The sequence below is a fragment of the Sebastes fasciatus genome, chromosome 19 (genome assembly GCF_043250625.1).
Source record: "Sebastes fasciatus isolate fSebFas1 chromosome 19, fSebFas1.pri, whole genome shotgun sequence".
NCBI classification, from domain to species: Eukaryota; Metazoa; Chordata; class Actinopteri; order Perciformes; family Sebastidae; genus Sebastes; species Sebastes fasciatus.
Window position 1 is genome coordinate 10,989,079 of NC_133813.1, and position 18,094 is coordinate 11,007,172.

At 39.1% G+C, this 18,094-nt stretch overlaps 1 protein-coding gene across 2 annotated transcripts in view; it reads left to right on the forward strand.

The window, feature by feature from the left end:
* Positions 1-18,094, forward strand: part of igsf9a (immunoglobulin superfamily, member 9a) — a 63,216-nt gene that overhangs the window by 19,426 nt on the left and 25,696 nt on the right. For both annotated transcript variants that reach the window (XM_074618637.1, XM_074618636.1), the window contains exons 4-9: positions 2,197-2,343; positions 6,671-6,819; positions 7,409-7,520; positions 11,771-11,912; positions 17,456-17,601; positions 17,910-18,052. In XM_074618637.1, coding sequence (XP_074474738.1) covers positions 2,197-2,343; positions 6,671-6,819; positions 7,409-7,520; positions 11,771-11,912; positions 17,456-17,601; positions 17,910-18,052 — 839 coding nt within the window. The remainder of the gene's footprint in view (positions 1-2,196; positions 2,344-6,670; positions 6,820-7,408; positions 7,521-11,770; positions 11,913-17,455; positions 17,602-17,909; positions 18,053-18,094) is intronic.

Here is an 18,094-nt window from a genome sequence, read left to right on the forward strand (position 1 = left end):
GGATTAGCAGAGAGAACATGAGGAGGAGGAGGAGGAGGAGGGGGGGTGTTGTTGGTGGGGATGGGGGTTGGGTCTTCTACCTGTTGTCGGTATCATTTCCACTCTTATTTGGTTACCTGCGTCATGATCTATGGCATGATTCTAGTCTCTGTTTCCGCAGGGCTTTTAGGTGCATCATCTAATACGCATCTGTAAAGATTAATGACTGAACGTTGGAGAAAATCAAGATTAGGGGAGTTCATTTTGGCGAGAAAAAACTGCCATGGCCATTTTTAAAGGGGTCCCTTGACCTCTGACCTCAAGATATGTGACTGAAAATGGGTTCTATGGGTACCCATGAGCCTCCCCTTTACAGACATGCCCATTTTATGATCATCACATGCGGTTTGGGGCAAGTCATAGTCAAGTCAGCACACTGACACACTGACAGCTGTTGTTGACTGTTGGGCTGCAGTTTGTCTTATGATTTGAGCATATTTTTTATGCTAAATGCAGTACCTGTGAGGGTTTCTGGACAATATTTGTCATCGTTTTGTGTTAATTGATTTCTAATAATAAATATATACATATATTTGCATATAGAAAGCATATTTGCCCACTGCCATTGTAATACGTGCATTAAATACTTGACAAATCTGCCTTTATGGTACATTTTGAACAGATAAAAAATGTGCGATTAATTTGGGATTAATCATGATTAACTATGGACAATCGTGATTAATCGCGATTCAATATTTAATCGACTGACAGCCCGACAACACTAGATAGTAATATAATTTGCAGTCCTGCAGCATATTCTGCAATATGCATAGCAATTAATAGTTGATGACCAAAACACCATACAGCAAATTCTTTAATTTCCATAAAAGTGATGATACATTTAATGATGAAGAATTATAACCTATTCCAATAGATTACCGCCCCGCATATAACTGTTTTCTTGAGTTTTCTTTGGCGGCCAGGAGCGAGTTTGGTTTGAAAGAAGAAAAAGGGAAATGTTGTTGTTTTATTTACATCAACAATTCAAGGCTAACTTAACTACACTCTTGAGTTGTTTGCACACCGAGAACTGACTCAATCTTGGTTTGAATGCTTGTTTTTAGACTCTCAGCCATGCACAGCACAAACACAGGGACACAGACAGACAAGGAGTCCAAACTTCCCTCTTTCTTTCTGCACTCTTCCCTCTCACACTCAATTTACCTCGCATTCAAATCTCTTGCAGTCGTGCATTTTTCATATGGCGGTTGTTGTGGCGTTGGGTCATGCTCTCACTCCACCTCCACCTCCACCTCCACCCTTTCCTTCTCTTCCCTTTTATCTGAGAACTCCCAGTCACGTTTCGCACAACATCCCTGCCTCAGCACAACCTTTTCTCTAAGGTGCTATACTGACCTATATCCAGTAAACACGAGAGAGGGAAAAAAAAAACTGCCAGGGGTCAAAGGGTAGGATTTTGAAATGCTTTAATCCCCCGAGTGTTTGCTGATGTGTGTTTTGCTCTAGTTTAACCCTCCCACATACTCTTCTCCCCTGTGGATTTACTCCCCTTTGGCGGCTTGGAAAAGTAAATAAGGTTTGTTATCGCTGCCAACATACCTAACTCCAACTTCCTGGTTCTTTTCTGACTGTCAGGACGGACCATCCCTGCCGCAGTCACCGGAAATCAGAGCTTCTGTTAATAATTACAATCACCACACAGTCATCCCAGTGGCACTGAGGCTTCCACGCTACAGTGTGTTTTCATGTTTTTATTTCCAACATGGTGTGGAGAGAAGATTTGTCTCCTCACTAATGCTTTCATTGACAGTTTCCCTTCAGACATGCTGTTCCATGCTGTTAGGTCGCTGCGCAATTGTCTGCCTGATAAAGTGTGAAAACTAAAAGGACACCAGAAAGATGTGGGCCGCAGACTGGAAAAGATAGAGTTGATGTTGCGAGCTGTGCTCCGGCTCGAGGGAGCCGTCACCTGGCAACCGCGGAGATCCCATTCCTTCCGTTTGTGTTTGAGCCGTTTGTTTTGTGCGCTGCCGTTTCAGGCAATGTTTGAGGACAATGTTCTTTCTCAGAACAACACAGATTCACACAGCTCAGACCTGGGAGATGACAAGTGAAATCAGCATCACATGCGGTCGGCCTGTCTCATGCCCTTCACGCCTGCAGTCTCACCTCTTAACCTGCACTGTCTTTCTGCAGGGCGGGTGTCTCTGGTACGAATCACTGACCTGAGGCTGGAGGACCTGCTGCTGGATGACCAGGGCTTGTACGAGTGTCGAGTACTCTTACTGGATGAACCTGCAGATGAGCTGCAAAACGGCACCTGGACTCTGCTTTCTGTAACCGGTGAGGATTATCAAGTAGTTTATGTTTGTGTATGTGTGTGTGTTTTTTACTTCATAAGACAAAAACAGTGATCCCAATGTAAACAAAGGACGATTAATGCTGGTTACAATTTATTTAGTCTGGATTAGGGCTGTCAATCGATTAAAATATTTAATTGCGATTAATCGTGCGATTGTCCATAGTTAATCTCAAATAAATTTTTTATCTGTTCAAAATGTACCATAAAGGGAGATTTGTCAAGTATTTAATACTCTTATCAACATGTGAGTGGACAAATATGCTTGCTTTATGCAAATGTATGTATATATTTATTACTGGAAATCAATTAACAACACAAAACAATAACAAATATTGTCCAGAAACCCTCACAGGTACTGCATTTAGCATAAAAAATATGCTCAAATCATAACATGGCAAACTGCAGCCCAACAGGCAACAACAGCTGTCAGTGTGTCAGTGAATTGACTTGACTTTGACTTGCCCCAAACTGCATGTGATTATCATAAAGTGGGCATGTCTGGAAAGGGGAGACTCGTGGGTACCCATAGAACCCATTTTCATTCACATATCTTGAGGTCAGAGGTCAAGGGACCTCAATGGAAATGGCTATGCTAGTTTTTCCTCGCCAAAATTTAGCATAGGTTTCGAGCGTTATTTAGCCTCCTTCGCGGCAAACTAGTATGACGTGGTTGGTACTAATGGATTCCTTAGGTTTCATATGATACCAGTACCGTCACTGTAGCTTTAAAACTGAGCCGGCTACAACCACAAATTCACAAGTTGCGTTAATGTTTAGAAATTAGTGGCATTAAACAAATTTGTGTTAATGTGTTATTATCGCGTTAACTTCGACAGCCCTGGTCTGGATATATAAGATGGCCCTCGCCTGGTGTGTCAGTCAAACCACAGGAATTCAAAATAGATAACTTTTATTTTTCAGTGGTAATACCACAACAAACATCAGAGAAAAGCCAGCCTCATGTGTACAGGGCTGGATATTGAACCTCAATACCTTTTGCAACCAACTGAAGTGTGTCTGCAACACCAAGTATGAAAAACAAAGTTCTTGTATGGCTGCTTGTGTCTAGACAGAATTTAATATATGAGAAGTTGGGCTCTTTTCTTTTTTTTTTTTTTTTTTAAAAAGACCTTGTAGGAAAGAAATGCTTATTTTTTCATTAAGTCGCACCTTTCGTTTAATATCAGTGCAATTTATAGGGTCAAATTGTATTTAATTGGGCCTTTAAAGTCAAAATGAACCTTGAATTCTCTCTTTTTCTGCAAGGAAATATAAACCATAATGATGCTGCAGCTATAATTATGCATGATGTTCCATTTTTCCAAAGGAATAGAATACATTTTCTATACATATTTATGGAAACATTGTCTGAGCTTCAAGCCTCCGGATGGGTGTTTCCCATGGCAGTGTTTGACTGACAAGTGATGGTGTTGCTAGGAGATGTGCAGTCGGCTCCTATGGTGCGCTACTGACTGAACCCCGTCATAGCGCTGTAGCCTAGGCAGTCATTAAAGACGTCCGTTCCTTTACAACATTCAACATTTGGGAACACCCGTTGTGCTATTATGTTTGCATTGCACACGGAATAAGGAAGCTAGCTACGCTTCCACTTACATAGGTCTGGGTATCGTTTAAAAAATTACGATACCAGTACCAATACCAGTACCCTTAAAGTGATACCGATACCAATAGAGTACATCATTGGATCCCATCATGTGAATGGAAGCTGTGTGTGTGTCCCACTGGCTAGGTAATCGCCGCCGCACTGCACAGCGCTCATACAGCGGTTACCACTGATAACGCTGTCCTCCGACCCATGGTTGCGGGACCACGTTGTCGTGGAAGCCCGTGTGCAGACAGGCAATTCTGGCTGTATGGGTTGCAGCTGCTGCGGTAGCCGGCCAATCACACGTCGCAATAAATCGAAGAACGCACGCGGTGATTGGCTGACAGTCGTCTTTTTCTAGATCTGGGCACAAAAAGGATTGATTGCATGTATGGTTAACTGGAGAAATTTTGCTTCTATCTCTGATTTCTTAGCAAAATTCATTTTTAATTTCACTTTGACATTAAAGCTGCACTAAGCAGGTCTGAACTTTGGCGGCATGTTATCTAAGTTATCATGTAGATCTGAAATTTTTCCGTTTGCCACTTACATGATTTCAGCAACTGTCTATGTTTTGGCCAAATAATGCAGATCTATGGGTTTCTAATACATGTGGTCTGTTTTTCAGCCTCTTGAAGCAGTTTAGTCTAATCAAACGTGTAGTTTTAACTAAAAATCCTCCATACCGTCTTCCCCACATCTCGCCTTTTATTTCATTTATTCTGTAAAGCGCTGCTTGTTTCTTGACAGGCGCTATATTTATAACACTTGCTTAAAGTTAAACTGTTGGAAAAAGTTGTTAAAAACAATCTTCTTTTTTTAAAAGACTTTGGATTACTTTTGACTTTCTTCATGCAGGTATTTAGAAAGAATCAGCTTATCATCAGTCATCACGTATTGATAGGTCTAAATAATATATCTAAATATGAAATATGCATCATTATTTTCTATGCTTTGAAGTTTATCCCTATTTGGGAAAACCTTTGCAGTGACTCTACGCGCAAACATACAGAACAAAGTATCAGCGCGCGCTGCAGATCAAAGCGAGGCGAGACAGTTTCACCGAGTTGGTCTGTGTGCATCAGATCATAGATTATCACTGTGTACTCGAGGCCTTGGATGTAACATCACTGACATGCCCTGCAGGTACGCTCTTCACATCCCATTGTTTGCATTCTGCCTCAACATTTGAGAGAGAGTCAGTGCCCTCCACAGGCTGGAAATGCAGAGCTCAAAGAACTAAATCTATTTACATGTGAAAGCTTATTTTTTATGGACCAGGAGTAAATATTTGGCAGGTGGTTTTCTAAATATAGACCAGAGTTTCACCAGGTCTCTCCTGTGTACTGACACTAAAACAAACCTGTAATCCAGATAAGAATGATATATATATAATATAAAATATTTAATCGCGACTAATCGCATGATTGTCCATAAAAAAATTGTGATTAATGCCAATTAATCACAATTTTTATCCGTTCAAAATGTCCCTTAAACGGAGATTTGTCAAGTATTTAATACTCTTATCAACATGGGAGTGGGCAAATATGCCTACTTTGTGCAAATGTATGTATATATTTATTATTGGAAATCAATTGCCACCACAAAACAATGACAAATATTGTCCAAAAACCCTCACAGGCATAAAAATATGCTCAAATCGTAACATGGCAAACTCAAGCCCAAATGATGCCAGTATCTTCACTCATTAGTGGCGTGAAAACGAATAAAAACAAAAATAGTGAAGCCATTTTGAAACTTTTTCTCTGTTTGTTTATTAAACAGAGGTACAGTAAGGGCATGAGTTAGAAGAATTGTAATAAAATGGTGAAGTTGCAAGTGGTTTGTTCTCGTTTGGAGTTGGACGTGAAAAGAAAAGGCTCTCTGTATGTTCTCCAATGAGATCTGAGACCTGAAGTGGCAGCGAAACGTTCATGCTGGAAGATCTAAAAGGCAGCGCAACTGACACTTTCACTTTGGTATGTGAAATAATAATGTAACTTGATGTCAGTAAACTGAACACGGGCTGCTGCTGTTAAATAAACTATATACAGCTATATAAGATAAAAAAGGAATGAAGGAGACAAAAGACTCATTGTCTGCTAGTCTGGCTTTTCTCTTTTGCAGTTTTTTTTCTCATTGCTGCTGCTTGGAAGACGGTGTAGATCTTGCTTTGGATTTCTCTTTTGCTCATTAGAGTTTTATTCGCCTGAATTCACCTATTTGAAGAACCACATTTTCAGATTTAGGTATATTTTTTATAGACATTCTTGAATCTTAAAAAAATAATATATATATATAGAGCCTTAAAAAAGGTGCTGAATAAAAGTATGGCTTTTCCTGCAAAATAATATTATGATGGCAGGTCCAAAATTAATGTTTTGTTTATCTCTGGGGAAGATATCTGACGTTCGGTTCCCACTTCTAACAAGGCTTGTGAGCCAATAGTAAAACATTGTGGTATCTCTGGGTCGTCAGTTAGTGTGGAATAAACAAATAAGTGGCTGAGATTGACGGTAAGTGCCTGGCAACCACTTGTTGTGAAGTAAACTCAATGGAATGGGAGAGGGAGAATATGACATCTAGTGGCTGAATGTTATCAAAGTTATCTATAGCACCTTTAAACAGTAGGTGGTTTCCTCATATATAGATGAACAGATCCGTTTTGAGTTAAATGTTCACCTTAATGTTTTGTTCCGTAGCTCCACCCACCTTCACCAAAGCCCCGCCTCCTGTGATGGAGGCTCTGGTTGGAAGTCACCTCTCTCTTGCCTGTGTTGCTAATGGCAACCCTGCTCCAACCATCACCTGGCTTAAGGATGGCAGTGTGATTCAAAGAATAAATTATCAGGTATGTTTATGTAACTGTGTATGCATTAATGTATGAACATATGGATTTTGCTTATGTGTCTGGAGCTCATATCCACCATATCTATCTACTGTATCTTCTGTTTGCATTATATCCAGTAGGCGATATGAGGGAGGATGCCATCCCCCCTTATTACACCTGCCATCTGCCCTCTCCATCCTCTAGTAGAGGAGTGGAGGGGTCAGAGGGGTTGTCTAGTTCAGGGGTTCTCTAACTTTTTGGGGTCATGGACCACTTAAAGGGGTGAAAAATTCCCAAGTTACTAGTATTTACTAGTATTTGTACTCTTAGATGCCCTTGGGGCTATTTGTATTAAAAACGAAATACTTCAGACCTGTTTCAAAGTGATAAACAGAAACACATTTCAGTTTGAATCATGATAATACTTGAGTAGATGTAGATATATGTATGTACATATATCCATCTGTCGTATGTATGCATCTATCACATTTACATTTACATGTACCTGTCTGTCTATATATATCCTATAGCTATCTATTGTATGTATCCATATGTACTGTTTGCACCCATCCACCTCTCCGTTATTCTGACATATCATGTTATTTACCAGGAAGGAGCCTTATCTCTGCGAGCAGTGAGCATGCAGTCAACAGGACAGTACACCTGCCACGCCTCCAACTCTGAGGGAAACGTGACTTGCGTGACCAAAGTGAAGATCAAAGGTCAGTTGCTGCCTGACGGCCTGTCTGTCTGTCTACCTGTCTGTCTGTCTGTCTGTCTGTCTGTTTGTATTTCTGTCTGCCTGCCAGTTCCTTCAGTCTCTGTGATGTGTGTATGCCTGACTGGCTGGGAGCCACCGCAATTTACATTTTCTGTTTCTCCTTCTTGCATCATATGACGGAGTGGTAACAGAAGCTCAAACTAAATTCAACTCTTATTCTGTCCCTGTGTATATAATATTGATATCATGATATGAGACAGGATTTCCTCTGGGATGCAAGGAGTTTCTTTATTGTGGTAAAGCTTTGTGTTTTCCTCAATTTGAAGACTGCATTTCAGAGACGCGAGTGCGTGGCTGAGTGAACGAAAATATCTCCGTTTGGTCAACAATTTCACATTATTTATAATTTAGTTTTCTAAAAAGTGTTTCTTTGTCGAATGGAAAATGTGCATTTCTCTTGAAGTATGGGGTCAAAAGAGACATTTTCAATTTTTGACAGATTCACTCGCAGCCTTAGGAATTCACCGTCCAATGTAAGGACAAATGCATGTGGAATATGCTACCGTGTATCATAGGATTACACCGACACAGCACTGCATAATACATTGTGGAATTTATTTCTGACTCCTTCCTGTACTCCTACTCCTACACCTACTGCAGATTTTCTCCGGAGAACCAGGACTCGTCTGGAGTGTGGTGCACGGGGGAAACATTTTGTTTTGGCATAATTTCTACTTGAGGTTTCACTTCATTTTTGGAAATCTCTCCGTCGCAGCAGTGGTCACATTTTTGAATAATAATAATAATCATCATGAGCACGCACTCCCTTAATGCTTTTCGGTCTAAGTCACTGTATCTGAGCTTTGGCTGCGTTTGTGCGCAGCGTTGCCACATGGATGGATTATAGGAGACTAATAACTGATCTGGATGAAGTCAGTCTAAAAGCCTTAAGTAACCTGTAAACTGTCACTCATGCATATATCCATCAAGCGTGTTAAAGCTATAAATCTAATCGGTAATGGCTGCCGTGAAGATCATGTGGTTATTTATACATGAAACGTGGTGTGTCAAGCCTCCCCTTATTAGCTTTTTGCAAATAGCGCACGTGTCAGTGTTCGGCACGCTAGGGGGAAGAGATAAATGTGACTTTTTTCAGCACGTTATAGTAGCTGTGTGTGATTAGTTTCCGAGGAGATTACATTGGTGTGTTTGACAGCTCTTCTCAGTTGCTTTGGCATAATCGAAAATCATGATTCTCAGCACGCTGTGTGCAGTTCTCAAATCCACAGCTCATCCTCTCGAAAGGATATGCGTTTTGTTATTCCTTAACCTCTTCCACTCTTTGAGGGTGCAGGCTCAGTTATAGAGCTAGAGTGAAGGTACTAGAAACAAAAAAACCTAAGGAATCCATTGACACCAACCTAAACTAAAACTAAATAACGCTTCGAACGAAGTTATGCAAAATTTTGGCGAGGAAAAACTGGCATGGTAATTTTCAAAGTTTTGTTTTTTATAAATTTGACCTCACTGTTGACCTCCAGGATAATCACAGCCTCGTGAAACGTTACAACCACAAATACGAGACCTAGGTCATTCAGAGGATGAGTATGGCTTTCCTAGGTACATTAGTTTCCAGAACAGAAGTGCTCGCCACTTATAATAACAATCTGAGCCTGTCAGTGGCAAAAACAAGCACTTTTAGTGGACGTACATTGACGATGAGGAGTCGCCCCAAGCAATTACATTACAGCTTGTTTAGCAGCTGCAGCGCTGTCGCTCGATACTGGACCAATTTCAGAAATTGTTGTCCCCATTAGTCACACTGATACACAAAAACATGAGAAAATAGGGTCCAGGTTGAAAAATACTAAAGTTACCCTTTAACCCGGTGAGTCTTTTCCTTGGTTTGTGTTACTCCCAAGTACTTATATCAACATGCTCATTGTATAATAACCTCACCTCAAAATATTGCACCTAACCATCATAACCTTTCAAACATAACCATTTCATATTTTCTTTTTTTTTTTTCATCTGGCATTATCTCTAATGCCACAAGAACTGATAACAGGTGAATCTTCAGATTCAGATAACATGTCCGTCCTCGAGCTTCAGTGTGACTTTATCACATTTACACCACAGAGGGCAAAACTGATGATTTTCTCTGAGGTACAGCTTGATAAGAGTTTGCTGTTGTGATGTGGGGAAAGTCAGACTTCCATCATATTTCACACTTGATGTCTCTATGTAGTATGTTACTGTTCCTTTGATGTATCAATGTCAAATAGCTCTCCAATCTCACAGTTCCATAGCATAAACACATCTGCATCCTCTTTATTGGATCTTGGATATTTAGAAGATACTGAAGGGTTGAGTTGATGCAAATTAAAAGGAGAGTAATGGGTATGATGTAAGACATTAAAGGGATAGTTTGGGTGTTTTGAAGTGGGGTTGTATGAGTTATTTATCCATAGTCAGCGTATTGTAGATGACGGTCAGCAGGCCCCGAGTTTGGAGAAACATGCAGGAGTTACCACATGGAACCAAAGCAATGTACTGCTGTGGACGGGGCCAGCAGCAAAACGTATTTTTGCAAAGTTGAATATCAGTTTAAGTCTACGCTATATTTGGAATATTTTCACCGCTTAACCTTGTCGTCAGACAGCCTTTTCTGACGGGGAACTGAAGCCGTTTTATCCATCTATGGTCTCGCCAAAGCCACCAGACTCCATTGAAACAAGACTCAAAACTGAGTATATGGCTGGACCGTGTATGGTCAGTCTGTGAATTTGTGGCTAAATTGTTACACAAATAGTCAGTGGTCATGTCTGTAAAGTTAAATCCAGCGGTACATGTCCATCAGGTCCGGCGAGGACACTAGGAGACGCGCTGCTCCACTCAACTTGCCACTCAAGCGGTGACGTTCCATTTCGTGGAATGCACCTGATTGGTCCCTGGTTTTCCGCTTGCCGTTTCAAACAGGAAACAACATTGCGGCCTGCTCGTAAACTTTCTGTATTCCCTCTAAACAAAAATCTAAAAGATAACAAATCTTCTGAAAACATTCTAAGAGAGAAATGGATATGCCACTGCTGAGTCTCGTTTCATTTTAGAACTAGATCAACTAGACCAATCGTGCAACTTCATCACTACAGTAAGTTGGTGAAAGACTTTTAGCTGGCCCTCTGCAGTCCAGCTAAAAACCTGTAATTTTACCTCGCAGAACACAGGAGTTGCTGGTCTACCGCTGCTTCGATTGGTTAGTTTGTTTGTGCTATTGTGTGATTTTGTTGAATCCAAACTAACCAAAGTCACACAATAACAAAAACTAACCAATCAAAAATTACTGTTTTTTTATTTTTCAATAGAGTCTGGTTGGTTTGGCGAGAGCATCGATACCGGCTTCAGTTTCCCGTTGTAAACATAGACAAAGTAAACCTGCGAAAATATTCTAAACATAGCGTACACTTAAACTGATACTGATTTTTTTTTTTTTTTAGGTGAGACTGTCTTTTAGGTGCTAAAATATGTTTTGCTGCTGGCCCCGTCCACAGCAGTACATTGCTTTGTTTCCATGTGGTAACTCCTACGCCATCTACTGTCGGTAATACACTGACTATGGATAAGTACCTCATACAACACCACTTCAAAACACCCGAACTATCCCCTTTAAGATGGATTCATTTATATCTTGTGTTTGTAAGAACGGATTGCAAGTCTTTAAACATCTTTTCTTAGCTTATCTTGCCAAGATCTTAATTTTTTCTTCTTTCCCATTACAGTTAACTACATATAAGGCACTTACTGTGAATAGGGGCGAGAAAGGTGAAACCTGTGAATAGATTGTTGGAACTGGAGTTTCAACAGAGTTTATTCAGTTGTGTGTGTAGAGGATTTATCATTGGGTTATGGGTGTTTTGAAGTCTCAATGAGAAATGACACGAAGAAACACAATGTCAGTGTCTGCCACGCTGACGTAGACATTTGACCGACTCGACTGAAGCGATGATAAAGGGACATGTCACTTTGGAGGCAGTGATGCACTCAAAGATGAAGTTATTTACTTTTGACACGCGTTTTGAGTGAGTGACTACCTTTTTGCAGAGAAAACAAGGTATTGTGCTGTGCATATATAACGGTGATTGATCCTGACGTTTTTCAGAACTGCAGCAGTGTTTCCAAAAATGCTCTCTTTGATACATTTTTGAGTTAATTTCTGACATTTTATGTCTTTTGTAACCTGCCTCCCACTAGGTCCGCCTGTCATTGTCGTCCCTCCCAAAAGCACCTCTCTCAACAAGTCCCATAACGCACTGCTCCGGTGCCAGGCGGTGGCCGACCCACCAAACATGACCTACGTGTGGCAGAAAGGCGGAGAGAACGTCCATCACATAGAGTGAGTACAATCATTACTCTTTGTTCCCGAGCAGTCCAATTTCACCCTTTGATGTTTCATTCAGTGCCTTTCAGCAGGTGGAGTGAAAAATGTTACCTTTGTGGGGTTTCTTTTTTTTTATCATCGAAGTTCTAGGAGTGGTTGTTACATCTAATTTAAATCTAACCTTGAGCTACTCATGGTGGAGTGTGTTTCACAGAGAAGAGATGAAAAATAAAATTGACATAAAGAGACGCAATGTGATAGTTAAAATGTGAAATATACAAGGGCTGTCAAAGTTAACACGATAATAACGCGTTAACACTAATTCGTTTTAACACCACTAATTTCTTTAAAGCATTAACGCAACTTGCGATTTTTGAGCTTCAGTGGGCTCAGTTCTAAAGATAGAGTGACGATACTGGCATCATATGAAACCTAAGAAATCTATTGGTACCAACCATGTCTTACGAGCTTGTTGCAAAGGAGGATAATTAACACTCCAAACTTTGGCTAAATTTTGACGAGGAAAAACTGGCATGGCCATTTTCAAAGGGGTCCCTTGACCTCTGACCTCAAGATATGTGAATGAAAATGGGTTCTATGGGTACCCACAAGTCTCCCCTTTAAAGACATGCCCACTTTATGATAATCACATGCAGTTTTGGGGCAAGTCATAGTCAAGTCAGCACACTGACACACTGACAGCTGTTGTTGCCTGTTGGGCTTGAGTTTGCCATGTTATAATTTGAGCATATGTTTTATGCTAAACGCAGTACCTTTGAGGATTTTTGGACAATATTTGTCATTGTTTTGTGTTGTTAATTGATTTCTAAAAATAAATATATGTTATAGCTGTCAGTCCCGATTAATGGCATGAATGTGCATGATTAATCGCAAATTAATCCCAAATTTTTTTGTCCATTCAAAATATACCTTAAAGGGAGATTTGTCATTTAATACTCCTATCAACATGGGAGTGGGAAAATATGCTTGAAAAATCTCCCGTTAAGGTACATTTTGAACAGATAAAAAATGTGGGATTAATTTGTCATGATTAACTATGGACAATAATGCAATTAAGTATTTTAATCAATTGACAGACCCTAAAATAAACAAAGGACATTCAGTGAGATCAGTCAGATTAACTATGTGAATACAAAGATAACAAAGGAAATGTTTGAAAATGAAAAAAAACCTTTTACCTAAAGTCCTCTGGCTGTACCAGAGGTGATCTCTATAGAAACTAAAGTGCACTTCTTTATGTCCACACATGCTTTAATCTGCTTCTTTATCAATAGAAAGTGAAATGTGCCACCTCAAGGGGTCTTAGTTCTGGACTATGGAGCTCCAGTACATGAAAGCCAGTCCCAGAGGACCAGACGAATCACTTCTTAGAAGTCTGTCTGACATGTACTCCTGTGCCGGTCCGCTGAATAATTTGATGACAAATGTAGAATTTTCCTCTAAAACTGACATGGAGAAAGTGGAGCGATGTTAAAAACTGCCCCTCAGGTATGAAAAAAGTCAGCTAAGGTCAAGTTCTTTTTATGAAACACTTCCATGATGGGATTTCTTTCTCAGCTGTGAGTTTGCTAACTAAGTTTGCACTAAAATAGCACCACTTAGCTAACAACTATAAAATCTTGATAATGCTACAGCCATGCCAAAGATGGCTCCCTGGAGCAGTACACACCACTCTATATGTTTTTGTTATTCATGAAGACAGAGCGGTGTGTCTGTCCTCTGGGAGTGTCGGTGGTGATTCCTGCTTCCGTTGCCACAGTACATAGGTACGAGTAAAACATTTAAAGGGACAGCCATGATTTGGTAACACTTTATAATAAGCATCATATATAAATGGTAAATGGATAGTTAATTAAACTTAGTAACTGTTAACACACAATGAAATGTTAATTAATAATGATTACTTATTATTAGTAATGCTATAATTTATGTTATTTTATCATTAGTTTGTGGAATATGAAATAATTAGTTTATAAATTCTATATTATATCATAGCTGATAAGAGACAATAACAATTACATTCTGATGACATTAGTAAAGTATTTATTTACAGTTTATTGTTGTACACATTATATAGTATATTAAGTATTTGTTAATGATTACCTAATGATTTGTAAACCATCAAGAAATCTTTTGTAAAACATCTATAAACATTACATATATAGATGGACCAGAAACCAATTATTAACCATTGACAAAGTATTAACTATTTATCTAAATAATGTTTATAGATGCTTTATAAAGTATTTACTAACTATTTTACACGGTATTATAATCATCAATTGCGACTTCATAATAGCCATCCGATTAATGTTTATAGATGTTTTACAAAAAAGGATTACAAATAATATAATCAACAAATATATATATATATATTACATATATATATATGTATATATATATATATATATATATATATATATATATATATATATATGTATATATATATATATATATATATATAATATAATATAATTTGTTATAAAGTGTGCAACAATAAATTATTAAAATTATAGCATTACTATTAATTAGTAAACATTATCATTTGATTGTTTAACAGTAAAATAATGAACTAAGTTTAATTGACTGTCAATTTATCATGTATAAATGATGGTTATTATACAGTGTTACCTTTTTATTTTCACTTTGGCTGCACAAAATGTTTCTACAGAGCAACAAGTGCCGCGTTAGGCAACTCGAAACTGAGAGGATTCTTTGGTAGACGAGAAAATCCGAGATTTGAGGTAATCAAGAATGCTTTACTCCTCCAGTATCTGCCCAGGAGAGAAAGAGAGCTCTACATTGGCAATATTCCTAAGAAGATAAAAGGTGGACTTTTTGCTACTTCTGATGTGAAGTTCAAATCGGCATCAAAAAAACCACACTGGCTCGGGGCTTGACATTTTGTGCCAGGGATTTAAAAGTTGGAGCACAGCTTCTCTTTTTCGGATTCTTGCAGCAATGTGTTGCACCTCACAGAGTTATGTCTGTTCACTCTCAGGAAATATGGCAACATCCGTATAGGATTTAAACATCATATCATAATAGAAGTCAACAGTTGTGTATCGTCTGTTGTTGAAAATACACTTCTCAGATGCCGATGTTCATATATAATAATTGATATAGTAAAGTTGCTGGAAAAAATCTAAGTCAAGGCAAGTCAAGGCCATCACTGTATTGATGCAAACAAATAAATAAAACAACATTGTCCACAATGGACCAATACAACCACAGATTTTAATATACAATATAAGCAGTATCTTTCTAAAATGACATATTTACAAATATTGTGGTGCAGGAATGAGTCCTAAAACCTGGAAATGAGTTAGCATTTTAGCACTTCCAGTTCCCTTGCCTGGAAGTCAATGGGTATTTTGAATGGGTTTTTGGTTAGATGACTGAAATAAGGTCTGTGTTTAACACATAATGTAAAATACAAACATAAATAAAATAAGGGAGAATAAAAAAGGTTCAGATTCAGTCATGTTACTTTAAAAGAAAAAAAATGAGGTTGGCCTGAAACTGTGGAAGCACTGAATGAGCTTCCCTGTAGGAGAGCTTTCACAATAGCAATGTTCAGTGCCAGGGAGAAGATCCGAGTGAGCGGAGAATGGCTCATGATTGCCAGCACATCATCCACCAGACAATTGAACACTCTCTTAAAAACGGTGGCTGGGATAGGGTCAGTTGAGCATGTGGAGGGCTTAATTTGCATTACTTCCCCTCCTTAGCGTTTCTCCATCACACATATCATTTTTCATTACAGCTACACTCGGGTTAATACTCAACCCGATTTGGATGAGGAAAAAAGTTTCAGAGAGGCTTTTTGGAGCCAATATATAATGCTGTTAACAGCTGAGTAGAGCACACGAGGATTCTGATTACCTGCTATGAATTTTTTTTTGGAAATAAGTTCTTTTGTAATTGCTTTGTTAAAAATAGTGAGGTGCTCTTTGAGAATGTCACAACAAACTTTCAATTTAGTGTTTCTCCATTTACTCTCAGCATTCTTGCAGGTTTTTGGAAAGGGCGGTCTGATAGGAAGGTAAAGCTGTGAAAGAATTCTAAATATAGCATACATCTAAACTGATTTTGATTTTTTTAGTTGGCTAAAATAAATTTTTCTGCGTCAGACTGCCCTTTCTGATGGGGAACTGAAGCTGTTATATCGCTTTCTTCAAAGCCACCAGACTCCATTTAGAAAAACAGTAATTTTACCCCGCAGAACGCGGAGTATACTCACAACCCCACTTCAAAAAATCCAAACTAACTCTCAGTTTGTTCCTAACTTAGCACAACTGACTTTGACTCAGCTAGTGCTAGCGTTCACATTATTCATAACCTTATTGATTAGCTTACTTTGGTAACCTACGACTGCTACTGGACCCGCCCTTTAAGGGACACAGCCGCACAACCCTGCGCTAATCGCCACAACACCTGATTTGGTGTGAATGCAGCCTAAAAGTATACTGTCTGTATAGACTATACACTCTATATTTTTATCTGTAAATGTTTTGAACACTAATATCTAAAATGTACTGGTGATTTAATAATAATAATAATAATAATATTTTTACCTATTGTATGTCCTTTGGGTGTGGTTTTTATATAAGCCATCATAGGTTTCTACCACACCCTCACACATATTTTACATTTGTTTCATGTGAATTGTATTTTACTTGCTATATACTATTTGATCATTCTATAAGCGTAAGAAAATTTGACCTGATGATGGTTCTAGATGTCATCCTATTACAATAGGATTCCTCTTCTAGTTACCATGGATATCTGTAGCAAATGTCATGGCAATCCATCTAATAGTTGTTGAGATATTTCAATCTGGACCAAAGTGGTGGCCTGACAGACGTACAGACTGCTCCTGGAAACACAAAGACTGAACAATACAGGAGCCTAAAAAGCTCTGTAGAGCTGCAGACTTGGTGGTAATTCTTTGTGGGTTTGTCCCTGCAAGCGACCTATTTTACGAGTCATTTCATTCATTGTTCATATGAAAATATTAGTAAGTGGAGCTTAAATAAAAGCAGCATTCAGTAACACAGGTTGATATCACTGCGAAGAGAAAAAAAACAGAGTAGTGTGGAGAAATATCGAGGTCGGTTACAGTACGTGACTCATCTGACCTGTATGGTAATTAGCCCAAATGTGTGACTGCGAGTCGTCCCACAAACGCATATCGTCGGCGTGCATATGTAACCCGTCAGTGAGGTGTTGCAGCCTGGTAGAGTCCCCAGGTTTTCTCTCTGGTTTCTCTGTAAATGTAAGAATGTATAAAATGAGTGGGCTCTCCTCTTCCCACTCTAACTGAAATGAAATGAAATTTCCATAACCTCCATCTGCACACAGTGGTGAATAACTCACAGGGAAAAAAACAACAACTCCTACACTGTTGATGCACTGAGAGCCTGTTTGACTCGACTAGAATGGAAGAGCTGAATTACCTCTCGCTGTTATTCTGAAGCAGCTGGTTTGCTCTTTACATATTAAAGAATTCCCTTGTGTCTTTTTTTTGTCTCAAGGTCCCTGAAGTCGCGAGTAAAGATCATGGTAGATGGAACTCTGCTCATCTCCAGTCTCATCCCTGAGGATTCTGGGAACTACACCTGCATGCCGACCAACGGCCTGCTGAACCCTCCAACCGCCTCCGCCAACCTCACAGTTATGCGTACGTTTCTGTGTGTAGTCTGTAGTCGTGAGCCTTCATAAGACATCAAATAACTCTTTTTTCTTTTTCAACATATTATGGTTCAACAATAACTCTACAAAAATCAAAGGGATTTTTTTTTTTTTGGCATCACCTGTAGGAGATGCCAAAAAACAGCAGCACTTGTAACAAAAACAATCTCAAAATGAATCAGAAGTTATGGATCGCGGTACAGTTTATTTGCACCCATAGTATTGAAACAGTAAGGTGTATCTAAATTGTAGTAGTTATTACAAAGTAAAGCACTTTCATTTCTTTCCTCTGCCCAGACCCAGCCCAGGCGCTTCCAATGCCCAAGAAGACGTACCTTCCCACAGGCATGGAGGGCGTGGTCACCTGCCCAGTGGTAGCTCAGCCTCCGCTGCTCCGAGTGGATTGGACAAAAGATGGAGAACCACTTGACCTGTCCTTGGTAATAAAAAAATATTATTTTTAGAGCTATCAATCAATTAAA